Source organism: Tachyglossus aculeatus, chromosome 21 (assembly GCF_015852505.1).
Source record: "Tachyglossus aculeatus isolate mTacAcu1 chromosome 21, mTacAcu1.pri, whole genome shotgun sequence".
Taxonomy (NCBI): domain Eukaryota; kingdom Metazoa; phylum Chordata; class Mammalia; order Monotremata; family Tachyglossidae; genus Tachyglossus; species Tachyglossus aculeatus.
This window is the reverse complement of record NC_052086.1, coordinates 71,174,977-71,198,873: the sequence shown is the minus strand read 5'-3', so window position 1 is coordinate 71,198,873 and position 23,897 is coordinate 71,174,977. Positions and strand designations below refer to the sequence as shown.

The window sequence follows — 23,897 nt, the reverse complement described above, 5'->3', positions numbered from 1 at the left end:
TAATAATAATAATATATATCACATTATATTTTATTATTATATTATACTATTATCATTAGGCTAGTGGAAATGCTTGCTCATTGTTGTTCATTTCACTCTCAGTGAAACCTCTTGGGCAAGAGCCTGCAGGAAACGTTTCCTAGGGTCCAGTATAGTGTTGTCCTTATTTTCAACGCTGCAAGTCGTTACTTAAAAACAGGACATCCCCAAACCCAGCCTCTTAAAAATAATAATAATGATGGCATTTATTAAGCACTTACTATATGCAAAGCACTGTTCTAAGCACTGGGGAGGTTACAAGGTGATCAGGTTGACCCATGGGGGGCTTACATTTTTAATCCCCTTTTTACAGTTGAGGTAACTGAGGCCCAGAGAAGTGAAGTGACTTGCCCAAAGTCACACAGCTGACAGTTGGCGGAGCCGGGATTTGAACCCATGACCCCCGACTCCAAAGCCCAGTCTCTTTCCACTGAGCCATGCTGCTTCTCTTAGAAGGGGGATACATGGAATAGGTCTATCACTTTGAGGGCAGTACTCGACTGTTCTGTACTTTTCCAAGTGCTTAGTACACAGTAAGCACTCAGTAAATAGCAGTGATTGAATATTTCAAAGTCAATTTTAAAATTTCAAGTCAACCTCTTCATTCCTAACAAGGCCAACAACCATGGGCTGATTCAGTAAAGAATGTTGAGTTTCTTGGGCTATATATCTTGCAAGGGAAAGGATGGGAGGTGGGATGGGCTGGGATGCCGGGGGGCAGTGAAACCCCAATCTAACACCAGTTGGAAATTTGTTGAATATCTAGGTGCGGGGGACGACGGGGGTGGGTACTGGGGGATGGAGACTACTGGTAAAGCACAGTTCTGACTGGGTGGATGGATCTTTAAAACACCTCCTGCCCGTTGCAAAACAGAATATGCTTTTTTCATCATGACTTTTAGACAGCTAAAGTGGCATGACGAGAGTTTTGCTCCAGTTGGTACTGGAACTGAGGCCTCCGCTGCTCAGCTCACACTGCTGAGTCACAGGCCGAATGATGGTGAGAAATGGTGGACACCTGCCCTGGACATCCTAAAGGGACAGCGGGACCTGAGGCAGTATAAGGATGAAAATCAAGCTTGGGCCAAATTGTGTCTCCGGGCCAGATCTGGTCCTCCCCACATCCAGAAGCTCTGAGCATCGTGACGTGCAGTGGTGCTACTGGCTTGGAGCCATTTAGGACCCAGGTTGGGAGCAGAACTGTCTCCCACCCAATCGTTCTTGAACGTGACAGCTAGAAGTTCTTCTTCTTCTTAATAATAATAATAATAATAATAATAGTGGTATTTGCCACGCACTAAGCACTGGGGTAGCTACAAGCTAATCAGGTTGGATGCAGTCCCTGTCCCATATGGGGCTCATAGTCCTGATATCTATTTTACAGAAGAGGTAACTGAGGCACAGAGAAGTCAAAAGTCTTGCCCAAGGTCACACAACAGACATGTGGCAGAGCTGGGATTAGAAGCCATATCCTCTGACTTCTGGGCCTGTGCTATTTCCTCTAGGCTACGCTGCTTCTCAGAGGAGGTTTCACTGGCAGTGGGTAGTTCCCAGTTTTCCATCCTGGCATCCATTATAAATTGAGCCCCTTATATTTTGTGAGTGTGGCCCCCAACTTGGGAGCAGATGATCTTTGGCGGACCCACCGACCCCCGACCGAGGATTTTATCCACCCTGGGCCAATATACCTCTTGGAGTTGCATGAGGTCTGCTTCCAAGCTCTTGGCTTTCTTCTCGTTCTCCTTGGAAGTGGCAAAAATCTCTTCCCTAGAGGCCCGGGCATCTTCCAGCTCTCTCTGGTAGTCCTTCATCTGAGCCTGGATTGAGCCAGTGGGAGAGGAGAAAGGGAAATCCATGTGTCCCGGGGAGGACTTGCTCTTCACTTACTCCAGTAATAGTTACTGGCCTCTGTCTTCACCCGGATCCTTCCAGTCTCCCCTCTGTTCTCTCCTGATCAAATGCACCTGTGGCCTGGACCCATCTTCAGTGTGCAACCAAAATGCCATGCTTCATTCACTCAATCACATTTATTGAGAGCTTACTGTGTGCAGAGCACTGTTCTAAGCGCTTGTGAAAGTACAATATAACAAGAAACAGATCCATTCTCCGCCCACAACAATCTTACGGCCTAGAGGGCGAGGTGGACATTAATATAAATAAATTACAGGTACAGACAGAAATGCTGTGGGGCTGGGAGCAGGGATGAATAAAGATAGCACATAAGGGTGACACCGAAGGGAAAGAAGAAAAAAGGAGGGCTTAGTCAGCGAAGGCCTCTTGGAGGAGATGTGCCTTCAATAAGGCTTTCAAGGGGGTTGGGGGGAGAGTAATTTTCTGTCAGATTTGAGGAGGGAGGACATTCCAGGCCAGAGGCAGGACGTTGGCGAGGAGTTGGCGGTAAGGCAGATGAGATTGAGGTACAGTAAGAAGGTGAGCATTAGAAGAGCAAAGTGGGTGGGTTTGGAGAGAAGTGAGATGAGGTAGGAGGGGCCAAGGTGATTGAGTGCTTTAAAGCCAATGGTGAGGAGATCGTGTTTGATGCGGAGGTGGATGGGCTTCCGAGGGGTCCCTTTTCAAGGTCCAAACCCTGTGGGTCTCCCCCCAAGGGCTATCATCTTATACAATCTGCTCTGGGAGGGCCGGGATATGGGCCTTGTCTTGGACTCACCGTTGAAGCCTCTGAGGTGCAGTCCACATCAGACAGACCCTCCCGAGGACCAACGGGACCTCCAGGTTCTCCTCCTCCTGGGCTGGGAGAGGGCAGCAGTGCCCTGATGCCAGGCCGAATGGGGACAGCCACTCACCTGGAGTTTGCGAAGCTGCTTGATGGCCTCCTCCCGCCCCTTGTTGGCCGAGTCGGCCTGCAGCTCTAGATCCTTGAGGTCAACTTCTAGCTTCTTCTTGGCTGCGGCTGCCAGGGCCCGCTGCTTCCGCTCGTCTTCCAGTTCCGTCTCTAACTCGTGGAGCTGCGAGAGAGAAGTGAAGCTCACCTTCTCTCCCGCTAAACTGTAAGCTTCTCAAGGACAGGGAGCGTGTCTTTTAACTCTACTGAACTCTCCCAAATGCTCAGTACAATGCTCTGCACGTAGCAGGTGCCTCAGTAAACACTACTGACTGAGAGATTGCTCCTCCCTTTTAGGTATACATCCAGAATCCCGAGGATCCTGCTTGTGGGATCCTTGGTTCAAGCAGGCCAATCCAGGCCGGAGGCTCCTGCAGCCAGGGAAAGGGAAAAGCCCACGGAGCACCTTAAAGCCTGTAAGGATGGCGTCTAAGCCACGCCACAGAAGGGACTGTCCGAAGATCATCTCTGGCCCTGCCGGCCTCAGTGGGCAATGGGGAAGCAGCATGGTCTAGAGGCTACATCATAGGCCTGGGATTCAGAATTATAATAATAACGATGGCATTTATTAAGTGCTTACTATGTGCAAAGCACTGTACTAAGTGCTGGGGAGGTTACAAGGTAATCAGGTTGTCCCTTGAGGGGGGCTCACAGTCTTAATCCCCATTTTACAGATGCGGTAACTGAGGCCCAGAGAAGTGAAGTGACTTGCCCAAAGTCACACAGCTGACAGTCGGTGGAGCTGGGATTTGAACCCATGACCTCTGACTCCGAAGGTCATGGGTTCTAATCCTGACTCCATCGCTTGTGACCGTGGGCTTCTCTGTGCCTCAGTTCCCTCATCTTTCAAATGGGGGTTAAGACTGATGTGGGACAGGGACTGTGACTATCTTGGATCAACCCTAGCATTTAGAATAGTGCCTGGCACAAAGTAAGTGATTAACAAATACCATAGTAATGGTTATTATTATTGTTCATGGATACATACTGGCAAGGTCACAACTATCCAGCACAGGGCCGTCTAGGTTTGAGAATCAGCGGGGCCTAGTGGATACAGGACAGGCCTGGGATTCAGAAGGACCTAGGTTCGAATCCCGGCTCTGCTGTGTGATTTCGGGCAAGTCGCTGTGCTCCTCTGAGCCTCAACTCCCTCATCTGTAAAACGGGGACTGAGATTGCGAACCCCATAGGGTCTGTGTCCAACCCGATTATCTTGTATCTACCCCAGGGCTTAGTACAGTGCCTGCAACAGAGTAAGCACTTAACAAATCCAGTGCTTAGAAGAGTGCTTTGCACATAGTAAGCGCTTAATAAATGCCACTGTTATTATTATCATCTGTCATGCTGTTGAGTCGTCTCCGACCCGTAGCGACTCCATGGACACATCTCTCCCGGATTGCCCCATTCTCCAACTGCAGTCGTTCCGGTAGTGTATCCATAGAGGTTTCTTGGTAAAAATACAAATACCATTTAAAAAAAAAGAATCCGAAGATCCAGTTTTATGTCCTAATTTTGCTTCTAATGTCTGTATAGGCCACTTAACTTTTCAGAGCCTTGGTTTTCCTGGCCGTAAAATGGGGAGAATCGTAACTGCCTCCCCCTCACCATGCTGTTGTGCAGATAAGATAAAAAGTGCTGTGGAAATATAACAGTTCCGGCTCAAGGAAGACACCCCTGAATGTGAAATTCACCTGTTTCTGTGGCCGAAAAGGCTAATCCTGATCCTGAACAAAACCGCTTGCTTTCGAGGGCATTGAAACAGCTCTCAAAATGGAGCTCCACCCAGGCTGGCCTCAGTGAGCTCAGAGGATGCTTTAATGCCAACGGTGAGCGGCGACGAGATTTTGGCCGGGTTCTGGGGCGGGCACTTGCAGCAGCCCTGGTTTCTATCCGTCCTCCTCACTCTTCCCTCTCCCCCCGGCTTCGGGCACGTTACCTGCTTCTGGAGCTGCCTTCTCTTCTCCTCATTCTGCTCATCCTTGGCTTGAAGGTCTCTCTCAAACTGGCCCTTCAGGGCTTGCATGTTGACTTCCAGTCGCAGTTTGGCATCCTCGGTGGCCTGGAGTTCGTCCTCCAACTCCTCCAGTTGCGTCTTCATCTCCTCCATCTGGGTTTCCAAGGCTCTTTTGGACTTCTCTAGTTCATGGACCTTGCAGGTTGGAGGAATCCAATCACATCATTATGATATACAATACTGCTCCTCAGGCATTGCTTTGGACTCTGTGCGATCCCAATATCCAAGATTCAATCTTTCCCTGGGAGAGGGAGTCACCCCGGCAAAACCTGTCTGCCGAACAACTTCTCTGGAGTGCCGCGGAGCTTGGAGGAGGAGAATCAGGGGTCTGTCTTCCCCTACAAACTTTCCTCCTGGGCCACAGTTCCCCTTCTGCTGCCATCTCCACTCCCTTCTTCCAGGACCAAAGGAGGGACTCAAATAAAATGATGGCTTCAGCGGGGAAGAGTGGTGACCGTGGAGAGTAGGGGCCAAACACTTCTAATAATGACTCCATGCTCATTTTCTCTCACAACTCCCCTCTTCCCCCTCCCCTACCGCCACACGCACATCATCACCATCAATTTCCTCCTGACAGGAAATTATGGGGCTCAATTTAGGACCACTGTGGTCCAGCCAGATTGTAAACCCCTGGAAGACAGGAATCTTGTCTATTAACTCAATTGTGTTCTCTCAAGGGCTTAGTACAGTGTCTTGGCAAACAAAAAGCCCTCAATAAATACTTCTGCTTGATTGATTAGGGGAGTAACCTGTACAGACTGGGTTGGAGGCTATAGAGATACCATGAGCTCTTTAAGGGAACTTACATTCTTGCCCACATCATCCTTGGAGCTAACCAGGTCTTCCATTTCTGCTTTCAACATCTTGTTGGCTCTCTCAAGTTCCTCCTTGGATTCCAAAGCTTCCTCGAGGGCCCGGGCTAGGGACAAAGCTTTAGTTTCTTTTTCTCGTGCTTCCGCCTCAGCTCTGTCCCTTTCGTCTGCATATTTGGAAGAGATGTTCTTCTCCTCGGCTAACAACTGAAAAACAACAACAAATATCGTGGAGGTGAGCCCACAGGAGGAATGTGAGCCATTCGCGGGGGCTATTGGGGGCCATGTTAGTGGCGAATGTTTTCATTTGCTTTAGCAAATTACTCCTAATGGCAGGAAAAATTCCCCCCGGCCACCCTCGGCCTATTCAATTTAAGCATGAATAAATAATTCAGCCAATTGTATACATAATTCATAGGGATTCAGCTTTTGTTTTCTCAGTTGACCAAATTAGAAACCAACAGCAGCTGAATCGGTGTCCACAGATATCCTGAGCAAAGCCAACCTAAAAAAACCCAATCCAGGGGTCTCAGATGTGCCAATATTGACAGTCCCATTGTCACAGAACAGAAGGAAGCTTTGCAACATGGTTTTTTGAGCCGATATATATGGCTAACTGGCATTTTTTTTTGGTCGAGGCCTCTGGATTGGCTGGGGTGTCCTTTGATAGACTGCTGCTCGCTAGAGGACAGGCCCCTGCCATGCCCTGGGGATCATGGAAGGAGAAGAGAGGACAGGGCCAAAGAGGAAGGAACAGTACAAGATGCCAGCCGACCCGTGGGGAGGGAAGACATTAGGAAGGACATATTGTACATGGTGATAGAAACATTAAATTGGTCTGCGTAGTGTGGGCTTTGGCAGCGTTAAGTTGGCTCTAACATTTGATTTGCCCCATGAAAAGCTCGCCCCAGACCAAAGAATTTCCCCAGAATATTCCTTTCCCAAAAAGGCCAATCCCAAACAGAGATGATCTTTGCGTCTGTCTTTCTCAAGTTGGATGGCACATCGTTGCCCGGAATTCTCAAATATAACCGTACTGATGGAACTGTTTTCCCAAGCAGGCCCTCTTTCCATCAACGGGCCTCAGGCTTGAGATGGGTCATGGGTCACAGTACGGCATCTACGCCCTCCGGTCTCACTCCCGGTGACTTCGGGAAGCTTTAGAAGCAAAAGCCGTCACTGGGGGGGGAAAGGCTAGTGGGCAGTCCGTGGCTGCTGGAGAAACACCAAGGAATCTCCCCCGGCAGCCCTTCCCGCTTGACCAAATGGCGGTCCACCATTTCTACCGGGACGCGAAGGTGGGACAGAAGCAGCTCCCTACCTGGTCGAATTTCTTCTGCTTTTTCTCCAGGTTGGATACCAGTTGGCGCTGGTTGTCCAGATCCACGGCCAGGTCATCCAGCTCCTGCTGGAGCCTGTTCTTGGTCTTTTCCAGTTTGTCGTAAGACGCTGCCTTCTCCTCGAACTGCTGGGTGAGGCCTTCGATTTCCTTTTGGAGCTTCTTCTTGCCTTCCTCCAGGTTCTCCACCGTGCTGGCAAAGTCCTGTAGCTTCTTCTTTGAATCGGAGAGCTGATGGAGGAAGTGGGACACGGGCTGAGTGAGTGGGGCGCTTCCCAATCACTCCGATCCCAGAGAAGCAGCGTGGCTCGGTGGAAAGAGCCCGGGCTTTGGAGTCAGAAGTCATGGGTTCAAATCCCGGCTCTGCCGGTTGTCAGCTGTGTGTGACTTTGGGCCAGTCCCTTAACTTCTCTGGGCCTCAGTTACCTCATCTGTCAAATGGGGATGAAGACTGTGAGCCGCCCGTGGGACACCCTGATCCCCAGCGCTTAGAACAGTGCTTTGCACATAGTAAGCGCTTAACAAATACCATTATTATTATTCCCAGCAACCAACCGAGATGTGCTAGACTCCAGTCAGTCAGTCAATCATATTTATTGAGCGTTTACTGTGTGCACAGCACTGTAGTAAGTGCTTGGGAGAATACAACACAACAATAAACGGACACATTCCCTGCCCAAAATGAGCTTCTGGTTTAGAGGGGGAGACAGACATTAATATAAATAAATTACAGATATAATTTATTTTTACATTTCACTCATTCACTCGTATTTATTGAGCGCTTACTGTGTGCAGAGCACTGTACTAAGCGCTTGGGAAGTGCAAGCTGGCAATGTAATTTACAGATATAAATTATTATTCTAATTGATAATCTATCAGCTACTCCAGCCACTGAACTGAAATAGCAATAGTCATCCTGGTCAAGACGTCCAGCCAAAGGGGCCTAGAGCCTCAAAATACAATGCCCGGGCTTAATCTCCAGGTTCTGTCAGGGCGACCTTCCCTCCTCCTCCCTCCGGCCCTTGTGCCTGACCATAAAACCCCAAGGAGCTTATGAGACGCAGCGTGGCTCAGTGGAAAGAGCACAGGCTTTGGAGCCAGAAGTCACGGGTTCAAGTCCCGGCTCTGCCAGTTGTCAGCTGTGTGACTTTGGGCAGGTCACCTAACTTTTCTGGGCCTCAGTTACCTCATCTGTAAAACGGGGACTAATCAATCAACCAATCGTATTTATTGAGCGCTTACTGTGTGCAGAGCATTGTACTAAGCCCTTGGGACGTACAAGTTGGCAACATAGAGAGACGGTCCCTACCCAACAGTGGGCTCACAGTCTAGAAGATTAAGACTGAAAGCCCCACATGGGACAACCTAATCACCTTGTATCCCCCCCGGCGCTTAGAACAGTGCTTTGCACGTAGTAAACGCTTAATAAATGCCATAATTATTATTATTATTAAGACAGGGTGAGTGCGACCTCATCTATTAAACCCACCGGCCTCCTTCCGGTCCCTGCCCGTCACTGGACTCGGGGTGGAGACGTGACCCACGGTACCTGGACGTTGAGAGTTGAGAGGTGGCGTTCCAGATTCTGCTTGGCTTCCTCTTCCTCGTCCAGCTGCTCCTGCAAGCTGTTCTTCTCGTCCTCTAGCTGGCGGAGCTTGGTGGATACGTTCAACTTCTGCCGGGTTTCTTCTTGGAGCAGCTCCTAGAATGAGATCCCCCCCGCCCCGAGCCCCGGTTTGTGCCTCTGGTCAGGGCCCAGGAGTTGGCCCGCTCCCCCTTTGAGAGGGCAAGAACGCTCACCTGGGTATCCTGCAGCTGGGAACTCAGGGATGCGACATCCTTGGCCAATTTGATGGTCTTCCCCTCCGCCTCGTTGAGCAGCCCGGTGACACTCTCCACTTCGTTCTAAGGACGGAGGGCAGAAAGGGCTCTCCGTTAGTTGGGAATTGTCGAATGTCTCCCCACTCCTCGCCCCATCCCCCAAAAAGCAGTTTGGCTTAGGGAAAACAGCCCAGACCGGCCTGGGAGTTAGGGGACCTGGGTTCTAATGCTGGCTCCGCCACTCATCAGACAGTCAATAGTATTTCTTGAGCATTTGCGGTGTGCAGAGCACTCTACTAAGGTCTTTAGGAGAGTACAATATAACAATGAACAGACACCTCAATCAATCAATCGTATTTATTGAGCGCTTACTGTGTGCAGAGCACTGTACGAAGTGCTTGGGCATTCCTTGCCCACAGCGAGCTTACGCTTGCCTGCCGGGCAAGTCAAATAACATCTCTATGCCTGTTTCCTCAATATCCGTTCTCCCTCCCCTTCGACTGTGAACCCCATGTGGTACAGGGCCTATGTCTGACTGTTGCATATCTAGCCCAGTGCCTAGGATGGTGGTTGGCATAGAATAATCACTTAACAAATATTCATTCATTCAGTCGAATTTATTGAGCTCTTAGAGCACTCTACTAAGCACTTGGAAAGTACAATTCGGCAACAATAGAGACAATCCCTACCCAACAACGGGCTCTCAGTCTATAAGTATGACAATTATTATTATTGGTCATCATAACAACTTTTCTCCTCCCCAGATCATATCCTCCCTACTAACATCTTGGCAGTGCTGCACCATCTTAAGACTCCTGGGCCCAGACATTTCTTTCATCTTCAGAATAACCATCCACAACATTTCTTGAGTGCCTATTGGGTGCCAGACATTAACAGTACATGTTTGGGGACATACAAAAGAAGCGAAAAAGCAGTTCCTGCCCGCAAAGAGTTTAGAGTCAAATGGGAAGATGACCAAACATCATGCATTAAGTGGGACAGTCACACCATCTTGGTTTCTGTCTGCCCTGCCAACCATAAAGCATATGTTTGTACTCTCCCAAGCGCTTAATAGAGTGCTTTACACAAGGTAAGTGCTCAATAAGGACTGTCTCTATATGTTGCCAACTTGTACTTCCCAAGTGCTTAGTACAGTGCTCTGCACACAGTAAGCGCTCAATAAATACGATTGATGATGATGATGATGATTAATCACGATACACGTACTCAAAAGGTGCCCTGATGCTTAGGGTTGGAAAAGTGCCCAATCGCCTCAGGCAAGGCAACGGACCTTTCAGGTCTCTGACATCAAAGATAGTTCTGTGAAAGAGGAATAATAATTCCTCTCATTAGTATTAATTAATAATAATAATTAATTATTAATAATACTTAATAATTCCTCATTATTATTATTTCTCTTTCACGATGGTATTTGTTAAGCGCTTACTATGTGTGAAGCACTGTTCTAAGCGCTGGGGGGGATACAAGGTGATTAGCTTGTCCCACGTGGGGCTTACAGTCTTAAGCCCCATTTTACAGATGAGGCAATGGAAGTGACTTGTCCAAAGTCACACGGCAGACAAGTGGCGGAGTCGGGATTAGAACCCAGGACCTCTGACTCCCAAGCCCGGCCTCTTTCTGCTGAGCCACACTGCTTCTCTAATGCTAGGGCTCCATAATCAATGGCATTTATTGAATGCTTACTGTGCGCAGAGCATCATCGTCACTATCATCATCAGTAGCATTTACTGAGAACACTGTACTAAGCGCTTGGGAGAGTACAAAACAACAGAGTTGGTGGACACATTCCCTACTTAGAACGAGCAGGACTGTACTAAGCGTTGGGAGAGTCCAATCTAGCAGGGTTGGTAGCCACGTTCCCGGCTTGGCTCAGTGGAAGAGCCCGGGCTTGGGAGTCAGAGGTCATGGGTTCGAATCCCCGCTCCGCCACTTGTCAATCAATCAATGGTGTTTATTGAGCGCTTGCTGTGTGCAGAGCACTGTACTAAGCGCTTGGGAAGTACAAGTTGGCAACGTATAGAGACAGTCCCTACCCAACAGTGGGCTCACAGCTGAGTGACCTTGGGCAAGCCGCTTAACTTCTCTGTGCCTCAGTTCCTTCTTCTGTAAAATGGGGATTAAGACTGTGATCCCCAAGTGGGACAACCTGATCACCTTGTATCCCCCCCAGCGCTTAGAACAGTGCTTTGAACAAATACCACCATTATTATTATTATTCTTATTGCCGCCGAGGAGCCTCTGGTTCAGAGGCTCCGAAGCCAAATCTCCGGCTCCTCTCTCCGGGCGGGGGCTCGTCCTCACCTGGAGTTTGTGCACCTTCTCGTTGAGCTCCGCCCGGACCCGCTCCCCATCACTGTATTTGGACTGCAGTTCCTGGAGCTGAACTTCCAACTTCTTCTTTTTGTGCTCCACCTCCTGCTTCACTTGGGTCAGGGACCTGAGCTCATTGGCCAGGTCGGCATTGTCCTTCTCCAGCGTCTGCTTATTCTTGTCCAAGTTGGCCTTGGCCTGCAGCAAAAGGAAAGGGGAGATATTACTCCAAAATCCCAAGCCGCCTGCGTCCGGGAAGGGTGTGCCTTCTTCCCGGCCAGGATACGGAGGCGGAGACTCTGGGACCCAGAGCCAGGAGGGAGGGAGGGATACACCAAAACGGAAGCAAATCTGCCTGGAAATAGGAGTCCAAAGCGGCGCGGGACCGTAGGGAGTGTGGCTTGGTCACCTCTAGCTTCCCCCTCCTCTAACGGCTTTCATTTATTCATTCAGTCGTATTTATTGAGCGCTTACTGTGTGCAGAGTGCTGGACTAAGCGCTTGGGAAGTCCAAGTTGGCAACATTAGAGAGACGGTTCCCACAGTCTAGAAGACTTGAGGACTTGAGGTCGTCATCTCTCCATCTCCATCTCTCCATCAACACTTAGAACAGTGCTTTGCACATAGTAAGCGCTTAACAAATACCAACATTATTATTATCATTATTATTATTGTTATTATTATTATTATTATTATATCTCTCTTGCCGTAGCTGGTTCACCTTTCCCCCCAGCTTCCCTTCACCTTTTAGCCAGAAGGAGGGAGAGACCGAGGATCCCACCCAGCCCTTAAATAAATCCATCTTTAATGTGCCCCCTTTTTCCTCTCCTCCTCCCCATCCCCCCATGCCCTACCTCCTTCCCCTCCCCACAGCACCCGTATATTCATTCATTCATTCAATCGTATTTATTGAGCGCTTACTCTGTGCAGAGCACTGTACTAAGCGCTTGGGAAGTCCAAGTTGGCAACATATAGAGACGGTCCCTACCCAACAGTAGGCTCACAGTCTAGAATATATGTTTGTACAGATTTATGACTCTATTTTACTTGTACATATTTACTTGTACTTCCCAAGTGCTTAGTCCAGTGCTCTGCACACAGTAAGCGCTCAATAAATACGATTGATTGATTGATTTGCCATTCTATTTATTTTGTTAATGATGTGCATCTAGCTTTATTTCTATTTGTTCTGGCGACTTGACACCTGCCCCAACGTCTTGTTTTGTCGTCGGTCTCCCCCTTCTAGACTGTGAGCCCGTTGTTGGGTCGGGACCGCCTCTATCTGTCGCCGACTTGGATTTCCCAAGCACTTAATACAGTGCTCTGCACACAGCAAGAGCTCGATAAGTACGATTGAACGCATGAATGGATGTTTGTATGTACTGGCTCAGTGGAAAAGAGCGCGGGCTTTGGAGCCAGAGGTCATGGGTTCAAATCCCGGCTCTGCTGATTGTCAGCTGTGTGACTTTGGGCAAGTCACTTAACTTCTCTATGCCTCAGTTACCTCATCTGGTAAATGGGGATGAAGACTGTGAGCCCCATGTGGGACAACCTGATCACCTTGTATCCTCCCCAGTGCTTAGAACAGTGCTTTGCACATAGTAAGTGCTTAATAAATGTCATCATTATTAGAGAAGCAGCGTGGCTCAGTGGAAAAGAGCCCGGGCTTTGGAGTCAGAGGTCGTGGGTTCAAATCCCAGCTCCACCAACTGTCAGCTGTGTGACTTTGGGCAAGTCACTTCACTTCTCTGGGCCTTAGTTCCCTCATCTCTAAAATGGAGATTAAGACTGTGAGCCCCCCCGAGGGACAACCTGATCACCTTGTAACCTCCTCTGCGCTTAGAACAGTGATTTGCACATAGTAAGCACTTAATAAATGCCATTATTATTATTATTGAGCACTTTCGACGTGCAGAGCCCTGTAGTGAGTGCTCGGGAGAGTACAATACGACAGAACGAGCAGGCCCTGCCCCTGATGAGCCCGACTTCAAGTCGGCCACCCTCCTCTGCTAACCGTCCCCGCTCACGGCCTGATCCCGGAGTTTATTTTACCCTTTTGAACTGCTCCAGCTGTTCGGTGAGCTCCTCCACGGCCTGAGTGTGTTTCTGCCTCATTTCTTGAACCTGGGCCTCATGGGTACGGGTCTCTTCATCCAGAGCCTTCTTCAACACAGTCACCTCCTGTTCCCTCTTGGCTCTGCAAGGCAATAGGATCCGTGAGTCGGGAGCAGTGCAACTCCGTGGCAATTTTGGTTTTTTACGGTATTTGTTAAGCGCTTACTATGTGCCAGGCACTGTCCTAAGTGCTGGGGTAGATACAAGCTCATCAAGTTGGACACAGTCCCTGCCCCACACGGAGCCCACCGTCTGAATCCCCATTTTATTCATTCATTTATTCATTCATTCGTATTTATCGAGTGCTTACTGTGGGCAGAGCACTGTACTAAGCGCTTGGGAAGTACAAGTTGGCAACATATAATAATTAATTAATTCATTCAATCAATCGTATTTATTGAGCACTTACTGTGCGCAGAGCACTGTACTAATCGCTTGGGAAGTACAGGTTGGTAACATATAATATAACAGATAATAACATTATATAACATATATTATATAATATTGATATAATACAATACTATAATATAATATTGATATGCTAATATCAATATATTAATATATTATCAATCAATCGTATTTATTGAGCGCTTACTGTGTGCAGAGCACTGTACTAAGCGCTTGGGAAGTACAAGTTGGCAACATATAGAGACAGTCCCTACCCAACAGTGGGCTCACAGTCTAAATATTATGTTATATAACATATAATAATGATGGCATTTATTAAGTGCTTACTATGTGGAAAGCACTGTTCTTAAGCTCTGGGGAGGTTACAGGGTGATCAGGTTGTCCCATGGGGGCTCCCAGTCTTCATCCCCGTTTTACAGATGAGGGAACTGAGGCACAGAGAAGTTAAGTGATTTGCCCAAAGTCACACAGCTGACAATTGGCGGAGCCGGGATTTGAACCCATGACCTCTGACTCCAAAGCCCGGGCTCTTTCCACTGAGCCACGTAGAGACGGTCCCTACTCAACAACAGGCTCACAGTCTAGATGGGGGAGACAGACAACAAAACAAAACATTCATTCATTCATTCAATCGTATTTATTGAGCGCTTACTGTGTGCAGAGCACTGTACTAAGCACTTGAGAAGTCCAAGTTGGCAACATATAGAGACGGTCCTTACCCAACAGCGGGCTCACAGTCTAGAAGGGGGAGTCAGATGACAAAACAAAACTTGTGGACAGATGTGGGAACTGAGGCCCAGAGAAGTGAAGCGAGTCGCCCAAGGTCACACAGCAGACAGGTGGCAGAGCCAGGATTAGAACCCAGGGTCCTTTTGACTCCCAAGCTCGTGCACTATCCACTACGCCATGCTGCTCCTCAGCGGTAGGAGGGCACTTTTTTGGGACTGTGTTTTCAATTGTGTTGGGTTGGGACCGTCTCTATATGTTGCCAACTTGTACTTCCCAAGCGCTTAGTACAGTGCTCTGCACACAGTAAGCACTCAATAAATACGATTGAATGAATGAATGAACACGGTTTATCAAGGAGGGGCTGTTTGGGCCAATCCTCAACATCAGTAGAACAGCACTCTGCACATGGTAAACGCTCAATAAATAGCACTGATTGGTTGATCAAGGGTATTTACTGAACGTGTACCGTGTGCAGAGCACTATACTAAGCGCTTGAATATCTATCTATTTGTCCAAACGGGGACTTGAACCACGGACCCTCAGATCATCTGATGCTTTCCTTCAGAATAAATACTACCACACATCGTTGGAAACAGGGCAAGATGTTTTCAGATTCATTTCTGTAACGGTCACATTGTATGGTTGTATGTGCTTATATCTATAATTCCATTTATTCTGACGGTTTTGACCCCTGTCCACATGTTCATTCATTCAATCATATTTATTGAGCGCTTACTGTGTGCAGAGCACTGTACTAAGCACTTGGGAAGAACAAGTTGGCAACATATAGAGACTCTGGTCCCTACCCAACAGTGGGCTCACAGTCTAGAAGGGGGAGACGGAGAACAAAACAAAACATATTCACAAAATAAAATAAATAGATAGATATTGTTGTCTGTTTCCCCTTCTAGACTGTGAGTCCGTTGTTGGGCAGGGACTGTCTCTTTATGTTGCCGCCTTGTACTTCCCAAGCGCTCTGCACATAGTAAGTGCTCAATAAATACGACTGAGTGAATGAATGAATGAAAGTCTGCTGCTCTACCAGATGAGTATCTGGGCTATTCTCCTTCTCTGTTCCCGACAGTCCCAAGGCATTTGGTCCCAGGCAAAAGGAAAGTCTGCTGCTCTACCAGATGAGCTATCTGGGCTATTCTCCTTCTCTGTTCCCGAGAATCCCAAGGCATTTGGTCCCAGGAAAAAGGGGGAAGATGGCGAGAGCCTGGAGAGATAGGCCCCCCTTGGCTGCTCTATATCATGGTGATATTATGCCCGGCCGAAAGAGCTAACTGAATCCACTGGGGGAGGACTGGTGCTTCCCATGGAAACGGAATGGGTGTCCGTTCCGACCTGAGTTCCTGTTGCGTGGCTGTGCTGTCCAGTGTGTCCTCCAGCTCCGTCTTAAGGGCCTCCAGCTCCTCCCCCAGGTCTCTCTTCTGCTTCTCCGCTTTGTTCCTGGCCGCCCTTTCAGAGTCCAAGTCCTCCTGGAGGTCCGAGATGAGACCCTCCAGCTCACGGATCTTCTTCAGGGCGTTGTTCTTCTGGGCAATTTCATCGTCGAGTCTGCCAGGGTGAAGGATACACCGTGCTCAACCATTCATTCATTCGTTCGATCGGATTTATTGAGCGCTTAACGTGTGCAGAGCGCTGGACAAAGCGCTTGGAAAGTACAAGTCGGCAACAGAGAGAGACGGTCCCTACCCAACGATGGGCTCACAGTCTAGAAGGGGGAGACAGACAACAAAACAAAATATATTAACAAAATAAAGTAAATAGAATAGTAAACCTGTACAAACATATATACGGGTGCTGTGGGGATGGGATGGAAGTAGGATGGGGGGGATGGGGAGGGGGAGAGGAAGGGGAGGGCTCAGTCTGGGAAGGCCTCCTGGAGGTGGTGAGCTTTTGAAGGGAGGAAGAGAGCGAGCTTGGTGGATGTGCGGAGGGAGGGCATTCCAGGCCAGGGGGAGGACGTGGGCCGGGGGGTCGACGGCGGGACAGGCGAGAATGAGGCACAGTGAGGAGGTGAGCGGCAGAGGAGTGGAGGGTGCGGGCTGGGCTGGAGAAGGAAAGAAGCGAGGTGAGGTAGGAGGGGGAGAGGCGATGGACAGCCTTGAAGCCGAGGGTGAGGAGTTTTTGCCTGATGCGTAGGTTGACTGGTAGCCACTGGAGAGTTTTGAGGAGGGGAGTCACATGCCCAGAGCGTTTCTGCACAAAGGTGATCCAGGCAGCGGCGTGAAGTATAGATTGAAGTGGGGAGAGACAGGAGGATGGGAGATCGGAGAGGAGGCTGATGCAGTCATCCAGTCGGGATAGGATGAGCGATTGAACCAGCAGGGTAGCGGTTTGGATGGAGAGGAAAGGGCGGATCTTGGCGATGTTGCGGAGGTGAGAGCGGCAGGTTTTGGTGACAGATTGGATGTGAGGGGTGAACGAGAGAGCAGAGTCGAGGATGACACCAAGGTTGCGGGCTTGTGAGACAGGAAGGTTGGTAGTGCCGTCAACAGCAACCATCCTAACCCTTAAGAAAAGGTTCTTGGACTTTTGGACCTGCTCCTAGCACTTGGATTTGCACCCCTTATTCACCCTTCCCTCAGCCCCACAACACTTATGTACATAGCTATTATTTATTCATTTTTATTCATGTCTGTGTCCCCTTCTAGCCTGTACACTTGTTGTGGGCAGGGAATGTGTCTATCAGCTCTGTTATATTGTACTCTCCAAGCACTTAGTACAGTGCTCTGCACACAGTAAGTGCTTAATAAATACAATTGATTGATTAATTGACTGATTGATTGATTAGGTCCATCCAGGAAAAAAATGTCTTTTTGTACAGTATTTGTTAAGCACATACTATGTGCCAGGTACTGTACTGAGCTCTGGGGTAGACACAAGCTAATCAGGTTGGACACAGTCCGTGTTCCATGTGGGGCTCACAGTCTTAATCCTCATTTTACAGCTGAGGTAAATGAGGCACAGAGAAGTCAAGTGACTTGCTCAAGGTCACACAGCAGACAAGGGGTGGGGCTGGGATGAAAACCCAGATCCTCCGACTCCTAGGCCCAAGCGCTACCCATTAGGCCATGCTGCTTCCGAAGGCTCCCTTGCAGGCTTTCCCTCCCTGTGCCTAGGGTGCTGGATGAATCCTTTCCCTTAGTCAAGCAGGTTGGCATGAATCGAGTTCTAAAATCTAAGAGAAACCAAGCAGTGGATCGGCAGACGGCTAAGTAAAACAAAAACTGCATCTCACAGCACTTATTTTCTACTAGCCGAGGCCCCTGATGTTCGCCAAAGTCATCTGCAACTCTGGGAAGTGGGAAAAGATCTGGTTGGCTTGGGAAAACTCAGAGAGATAATAATTTATAGCAGTTTTTATAGAGCGCTTTTAGTTTCCCAAAGAACTTTCCCATCGACTATCTCATTGTGTCCGCGCAACATCCTCGGGGAGAAGGAGAGGCATGTATCGTTAGCCCCATTTTGCAAATGAGGAGGCTGGGGACAGAGAGGTTGAGTGATTTTTCCAAGGTCACACAGCACGCCAGGGGCAGAGTGGGACCAGACCCTGAGTCCACCGAGACTCCTAGTCCCCTGGCCTTTCCATAGAGCATGTGCTCGGGGACGGCGTCGAGTGCCGGGGCTATTTTTACGTGTTTGAGTCGGGTACCTGGTCAGAGCAGCCTGCAGCTCCTCCTCCTTTTTGGCAAGTTGCATCTTCAGCTCGGCAATCTGGGCCTGAAGGTCGGCGATCTGCTCGTGGAAGTCGCTGGCTTCTCCCTCTAATTTTCTCTTCATTTTCTCCAGCTCCTGCCTGCTCTTCTCTTCTTTCTTTAGACGGACTGAAAAAGCCAAGAGCCCCGTGGGATGGCAGAACCGACCTCGGGAACCTGGAACTCCCGGGGCGGCTCTGAGGAGCCCTACCGAATTATTGGGGCTCTCACCGAAGGGACAAAAAGGCTGCAGGCTCGGATAATGGATGCGATTGAGTGTTGAGGGACCATCAGCCTCTCCGGGTAAATGTTGGCTGGGAAAACCAAACCTTGCAGGGACCCTCGTGATGATATTTCTTGTTTCTCCCTCTCAACACTCTTTCAGGGCAAGAGTCATCACGAATGGAGTTATTACTCTTAAAAGACATTTTTCCTGACAAAAAGAACCCTCCTTCCCTTTCTGATTTTTTGTATTTAAACAAGACAAGCAGCTCTAAGCCGCTTTTCTTGGTCATCGCGTTTACCTTCCAGTTCTGAAATCATAGATTCATGTTTGTTTTTCAGCTTGGTAAGGTTTTTGGCTTTTTCTTCCTCTTCTGCAAGATTGGTGGTTAAATCGCTGATTCTCTCTTCAAGGAGTTTTCTTTCCTTTGGTAAAGAAAGAGAAACATCACCACCGGGAAGTTGAAAATACCTTAGGGCCTTTATAAGATAAAAGAAAACAGACAGCCTGTCCCAGGGCAACCTGAAAGTTGGAGGGAAAAGGACACCCGTCAGTAACAGACAGCCCTAGGGGAGTTGATTGTCGCCTATTACTGATCAGGAGAGGGACAGAACCACAAGGATAACCTTGAGGAACCTTGGGACTAACCTACGAGATGGCCTTTTTTTTTTAACTACTTGGAGTGGGAACTCAACCACACTGTGCTTTTTGGGGGAAAAATAGCAAACCCTTCAGTTCTACCAGCCCAATCTTAAACGGGCACTGAATTTCCATCCACTTCAACTACACAGTTACCAGTTCTGTTTTTCTTGTAAATATCCTGGATCCATCACAGCTAAAAGCGAGAATATGGTAGACCATCCTTAACCTCAATATTTATTGGAGGCCCTACCGTAAGAGGTGCTTGGGAACATACTTTCGTCTATCTCGCCGCTGTCCTCTTGCCCACTTCCTGCCTCTGGCCTGGAATGCCCTCCCTCTTCATATCCTACACCTGTACAATTACTCTCCCCACCTTCAAAGCCTTATTGAAGGCACATCTCCTACAAGAGGCCTTCCCTAAATCCTCATTTCCTGTTCTCCCGCTCTCTTCTGTGTTGCCCTGATTTCTCCCTTCACCTCCCACCTCAGCCCTACAGAACTTACGGACATAGCCGTAATTTATTTATTTATACTAATGTCTATCTCCCCCTTTAGATTGTAAACTCACCGTGGGCAGGGAATGTTTCTATCATATCGTTATATTGTACGCTCCCAGGCACTCAGCCTAGTGCTCTGCACACGATAAGTACTCAATAAACACGACCGATTGATAGATACATTAGGAATGAAAAGGCCCGGCCCCTATCCTCGAGGACTTAGTCACTCTGTGTTTCTTAGGCAGAAAGCTAAATCCCCTCACTTTTGTTAGCTTGTTGTTCTGGTCATCCATGACCAGAATATCGTCCTCCATTTTCTTGATCTTGGCCTCGGCTGTGACTTTCTCTAGCTGGAGCTTTTGTCTCGCGGCTTCTTCTTCTTCCAGCTGTTCCTCAAGGTCCTTTGGGGACAAAAACAAAAATGGGAAAGCTTTGAGGCTTGCAGATATGGAAGCGGAAGGTCAGATGTTACCCAGTTCTTCTAGGGAGGCCATTTCGGCACCATATGTATAATAATAACAATAATAATGAAAGATACTAGTAATGATAATGGCCCTTATTGACTGCTTAGTAGTGGGCAAGCACCATGTGACGTAACGGTAGACACGAGATAATTCAACCGGACACAAACCCTATCCCACATGCGGTTCCCAACTTCAAGTGAGGGAGAATAGGTAGCTCATCCCCATTTTACAGGTGAGGAGGCTGAGGCTCTGAGAGGTGAAGTGGCTTGCCCTCGCTCACCCTTCAGGTCTCAGTGGCAGACCTAGAACTAAGCCTGGGTTCTCCTGACACTCTTTCCATTAGTCATTACGCCACCTCATCTGCTCAAAATTGGTATTATGAAACCTAAAACTGTTCTTCGAAAGAGTTACCGGCATCCTGGGGGGGTAATCTGGTGAAAGTCGAAGGTGGGAAAAGGGCTAGGGAAGAGATCAAGAAAATGCACTGGCAAACAAAGTATTTTCTAGTTCCTTTATTGCCTCCCAAAATGCCGTATGAATATTTGTTTCAATGGTATTTACTACATGCTTACTAAGTGTCAAACACTGTTCTAAGCACTGGAGTAGATATAAGTGAATTAGGTTGGACCCAGTCCCTGCCCTGTGTGGAGCTCACAGTCTAAGTAGGAGAGAGAGAAGATGAATTGAGGCCCAGAGAAGTTAAGTGACTTGCCCAAGGTCACACAGCTAGCATTGGGCAGGGCTGGGATTAGGACCCAGGTCCTCTAACCCCCAGGTCCATGCTCTTTCCACTAGACCATGCTGCTTCTCTGAGTGTCTGTTTTGAGTATCTACATTTTAGGGGATAAAATTGAATTTAGTTCTCAAGGGAAAGAGCTGTTACAATGGCTAATGGAAGCAGGGGGATAGACTAGATGACTTCTTCAGGTGTCTTCCAAGAGGGACCAAAGGTCCTCTGTTATCATTGCTGCTAATAATAATAATAATAATTATGGCATTTGTTAAGCGCTTACTATCTGCAAAGCACTGTTCTAAGCGCTGGGGAGGATACAAGGTGATTAAGTTGTCCCACGTGGGGCTCACAGTCTTAATCCCCATTTTACAAATGAGGGAACTGAGGCCCAGAGAAGTGAAGTGACTTGCCCAAAGTCACACAGCTGACAAGTGGCGGAGCCGGGATTCGAACCCACGACCTCTGACTCCAAAGCCCGGGCTCTTTCCGCTGAGCCACGCTGCTTCTTCTGCTTCTGCTTCTTCGCTACCCTCTCAGGGCCTGTGATGATATACGTGCGGGGTTCCTAGAGTTCTGAAGCTGCCTGCTCTCGGAAACTTTATGATAATAATAATGGTATTTGTCAAGCGCTTACTATGTGCCGGGCCCTGTACCGAGCAAACGGGTTGGACGTAGTCCCCGTCCCACGTGGCGCTCACAGTCTCAATCCCCCTTTTCCAGATGAGGTAAGTGAGGCCCGGGGAAGGGAAGCGACTTGCCCGAGGTCACGCGGCAGGCAAGAGGCCGAGCTGGGATTAGAACCCATGACCTTGACTCTCAGGCTGGCGCTCTATCCGCTAGGCCGTGCGGCTTCAGGCCTCACCAGCATCTGCTGTGCCATCTTCTTCTTCTCGGCCTGCAGCTGCTGGCCCCGGTCCTCCTCCTCCTCCAGCCTGTTCTCCATCTCGTGCAGGATCTCCTCCAGCTCCTGCTTCTTGGCAGCCAGGCGCACCCTCATCTCCTCCGCTTCCGCGTACAGCTCCGTCTCCGCCTGCAGCTGCTCCTGGAGGAGGTTCTTCTCTTCGGACAGCTGGATAATAATCATCATCATCGTCATTAATAATTGTGGTGTTTGTTCAGCTCTTACTATGTGCCAAGCAACGTTGTGAGCGCTGGGGCAGATACAAGACAATCAGGTTGGACCCAGACCCTGTCCCACATAGGGCTCACGGTCTTTAAGCCCCATTTTACAGATGAGTGAAATGAGGCACAGAGAAGTTAAGGGGCTTGCCCAAGGTATTACGGCAGATAAATGGCAGAGCTGGGATTATAATAATAATAATAATGGCATTTGTTAAGCGCTTACTATGTGCAAAGCACTGTTCTAAGCGCTGGGGATCAGGTTGTCCCACATGGGGCTCACAGTCTTCATCCCCATTTTACAGATGAGGTAACTGAGGCTCAGAGAAGTTAAGTGACTTGCCCAAGGTCACACAGCAGACATGTGGCAGAGCTGGGATTAGAACCCATGACCTCGGACTCCCAAGCCCAGGTCCTTTCCACTGGACCAAGCTGATTAGAGCCCACATCCTCCATGCTGCTTCCCATTAGCAGCGTGGCTCAGTGGAAAGAGCCCGGGCTTTGGAGTCAGAGGTTATGGGTTCAAATTCCGGCTCCGTCACTTGTCAGCGATTAGAGCCCACATCCTCCACGCTGCTTCCCATTAGCAGCGTGGCTCAGTGGAAAGAGCCCGGGCTTTGGAGTCAGAGATCATGGGTTCAAATCCTGACTCGTCCAGTTGTCAGCTGTATGACTTTGGGCAAGTCACTTAACTTCTCTGTGCCTCACTTAGCTCATCTGTAAAATGGGGATTAAGACTGTGAGCCCCACGTGGGACAACCTGATCACCTTGTAATCTCCCCAGCTCTTAGAACAGTGCTTGGCTCATAGTAAGCACTTAATAAAATGCCATTATTATTATTATTATCATCCTCTGATTCCCAGGCCCGTGCTTTTTCCACTAGGCCACGCTGGCTGAGTTCAAGGGCGTCTTGAGGTTAACAGTATTAACGATAACAATAATCCTGATAATAATTGTGCTGCCTGTTAAGTGCTTCCTATGGGTCCAGCACCGTTCTAAGCGCTGGGGTAGATATGAAATAACCAGGTTGGCCGCAGTCCCTGCCCCACCTGGGGGCCACAGGCTAAGTAGGATGGAGAGTGGGGATTGAATCCCCAATTTACAGATGAGGAAAGTGAAGCACAGAGAAGTTAAGCGACTTGCCCAAGAGCCGGAATTAGAAACCAAGTCCTATGACTCTAAGGCCAGCGCTCTTTCTAGTATGCCAGGCTACTCTTTAGGGGTTTCCACAGCCCCAGCTTCTTCACTCCCGCCGGTGCTTCCCACCTGTCCCTGGAAGGCACGAGCACTAAACCCATTAGACTCGTTCTTCCCTATCCGGGCACTGACCAGATCTCCAAACCTTCTTCCCCTTGGGAGTCCGAGTGCTTGGTTACCTGTGTGTGCTTCAGCTCCAACTCCTTCAGTTCGCTCTCGGCTCTCTGCTGCTTCTCCTTGGTCTTCTGCAGCTCATCATCCTTCGCTTGCATTTCTTCTTCTTGACGGGTGACTTGTAGCAGGGGCTTCACCTGGAAAATAGCGTGGGCACGGTCACAGCTACCTGTGATAGATGACGCTCGGTGTACGCGTCGGATTGAAGGCATTGGCTCGCTCTTCGGCAAATTGTCAGAGTGGGTTTAGGGAGGTGGGGATTTGAAGGGGGGAGTGAAACGTGTCAAAGGGAAGGGAGCAAGCTCAGCGGCGGGAAATGCTTTCGGGTGACTTTTTCCACTCTGGCCCTTTCCTGCCTTCCCTGACAGCTATTTTGGGATGAGTGGAACCCCGCTACAGAATAGCCCTGCTTCTTGACATCAACTCCTCAGTCTTCTCTCCCGCCGCCTCCTCCACCATCTTTGACCACTTGCAGGATTGTCTGGTTCCAGGTGGGAGGGCGTATGACAGACCAGGTATTTTCTAGTACTGCAGTCCAAAACGCAATACATCTGTGTCTCTGAAGCCCCACCCAATCTATTTACTTGAGCATCTACTTACTAGGGGGGAAAATTTAATTTAGCTCTCAAAAGGTGTTCTAGTAACCACGAGGATGGGTGAGCTAATGGCCTAGACTCCTTGCCTTCAGATAGCA

The 23,897-nt window shown here is 48.9% G+C and overlaps 1 protein-coding gene across 3 annotated transcripts in view; it reads right to left on the bottom strand.

The window, feature by feature from the left end:
* Positions 1-23,897, bottom strand: part of MYH11 (myosin heavy chain 11) — a 125,948-nt gene that overhangs the window by 13,736 nt on the left and 88,315 nt on the right. For all 3 annotated transcript variants that reach the window (XM_038762297.1, XM_038762298.1, XM_038762299.1), the window contains 15 exons: positions 23,209-23,340; positions 21,575-21,781; positions 19,779-19,916; positions 18,678-18,801; positions 18,111-18,282; positions 15,797-16,009; positions 13,250-13,394; positions 11,190-11,396; positions 8,847-8,951; positions 8,596-8,748; positions 7,029-7,277; positions 5,702-5,914; positions 4,818-5,030; positions 2,844-3,005; positions 1,728-1,856 (listed from right to left, as the gene is read on the bottom strand). In XM_038762297.1, the coding sequence (XP_038618225.1) occupies positions 1,728-1,856; positions 2,844-3,005; positions 4,818-5,030; positions 5,702-5,914; positions 7,029-7,277; positions 8,596-8,748; positions 8,847-8,951; positions 11,190-11,396; positions 13,250-13,394; positions 15,797-16,009; positions 18,111-18,282; positions 18,678-18,801; positions 19,779-19,916; positions 21,575-21,781; positions 23,209-23,340 (2,562 nt within the window). The remainder of the gene's footprint in view (positions 1-1,727; positions 1,857-2,843; positions 3,006-4,817; positions 5,031-5,701; positions 5,915-7,028; positions 7,278-8,595; positions 8,749-8,846; positions 8,952-11,189; positions 11,397-13,249; positions 13,395-15,796; positions 16,010-18,110; positions 18,283-18,677; positions 18,802-19,778; positions 19,917-21,574; positions 21,782-23,208; positions 23,341-23,897) is intronic.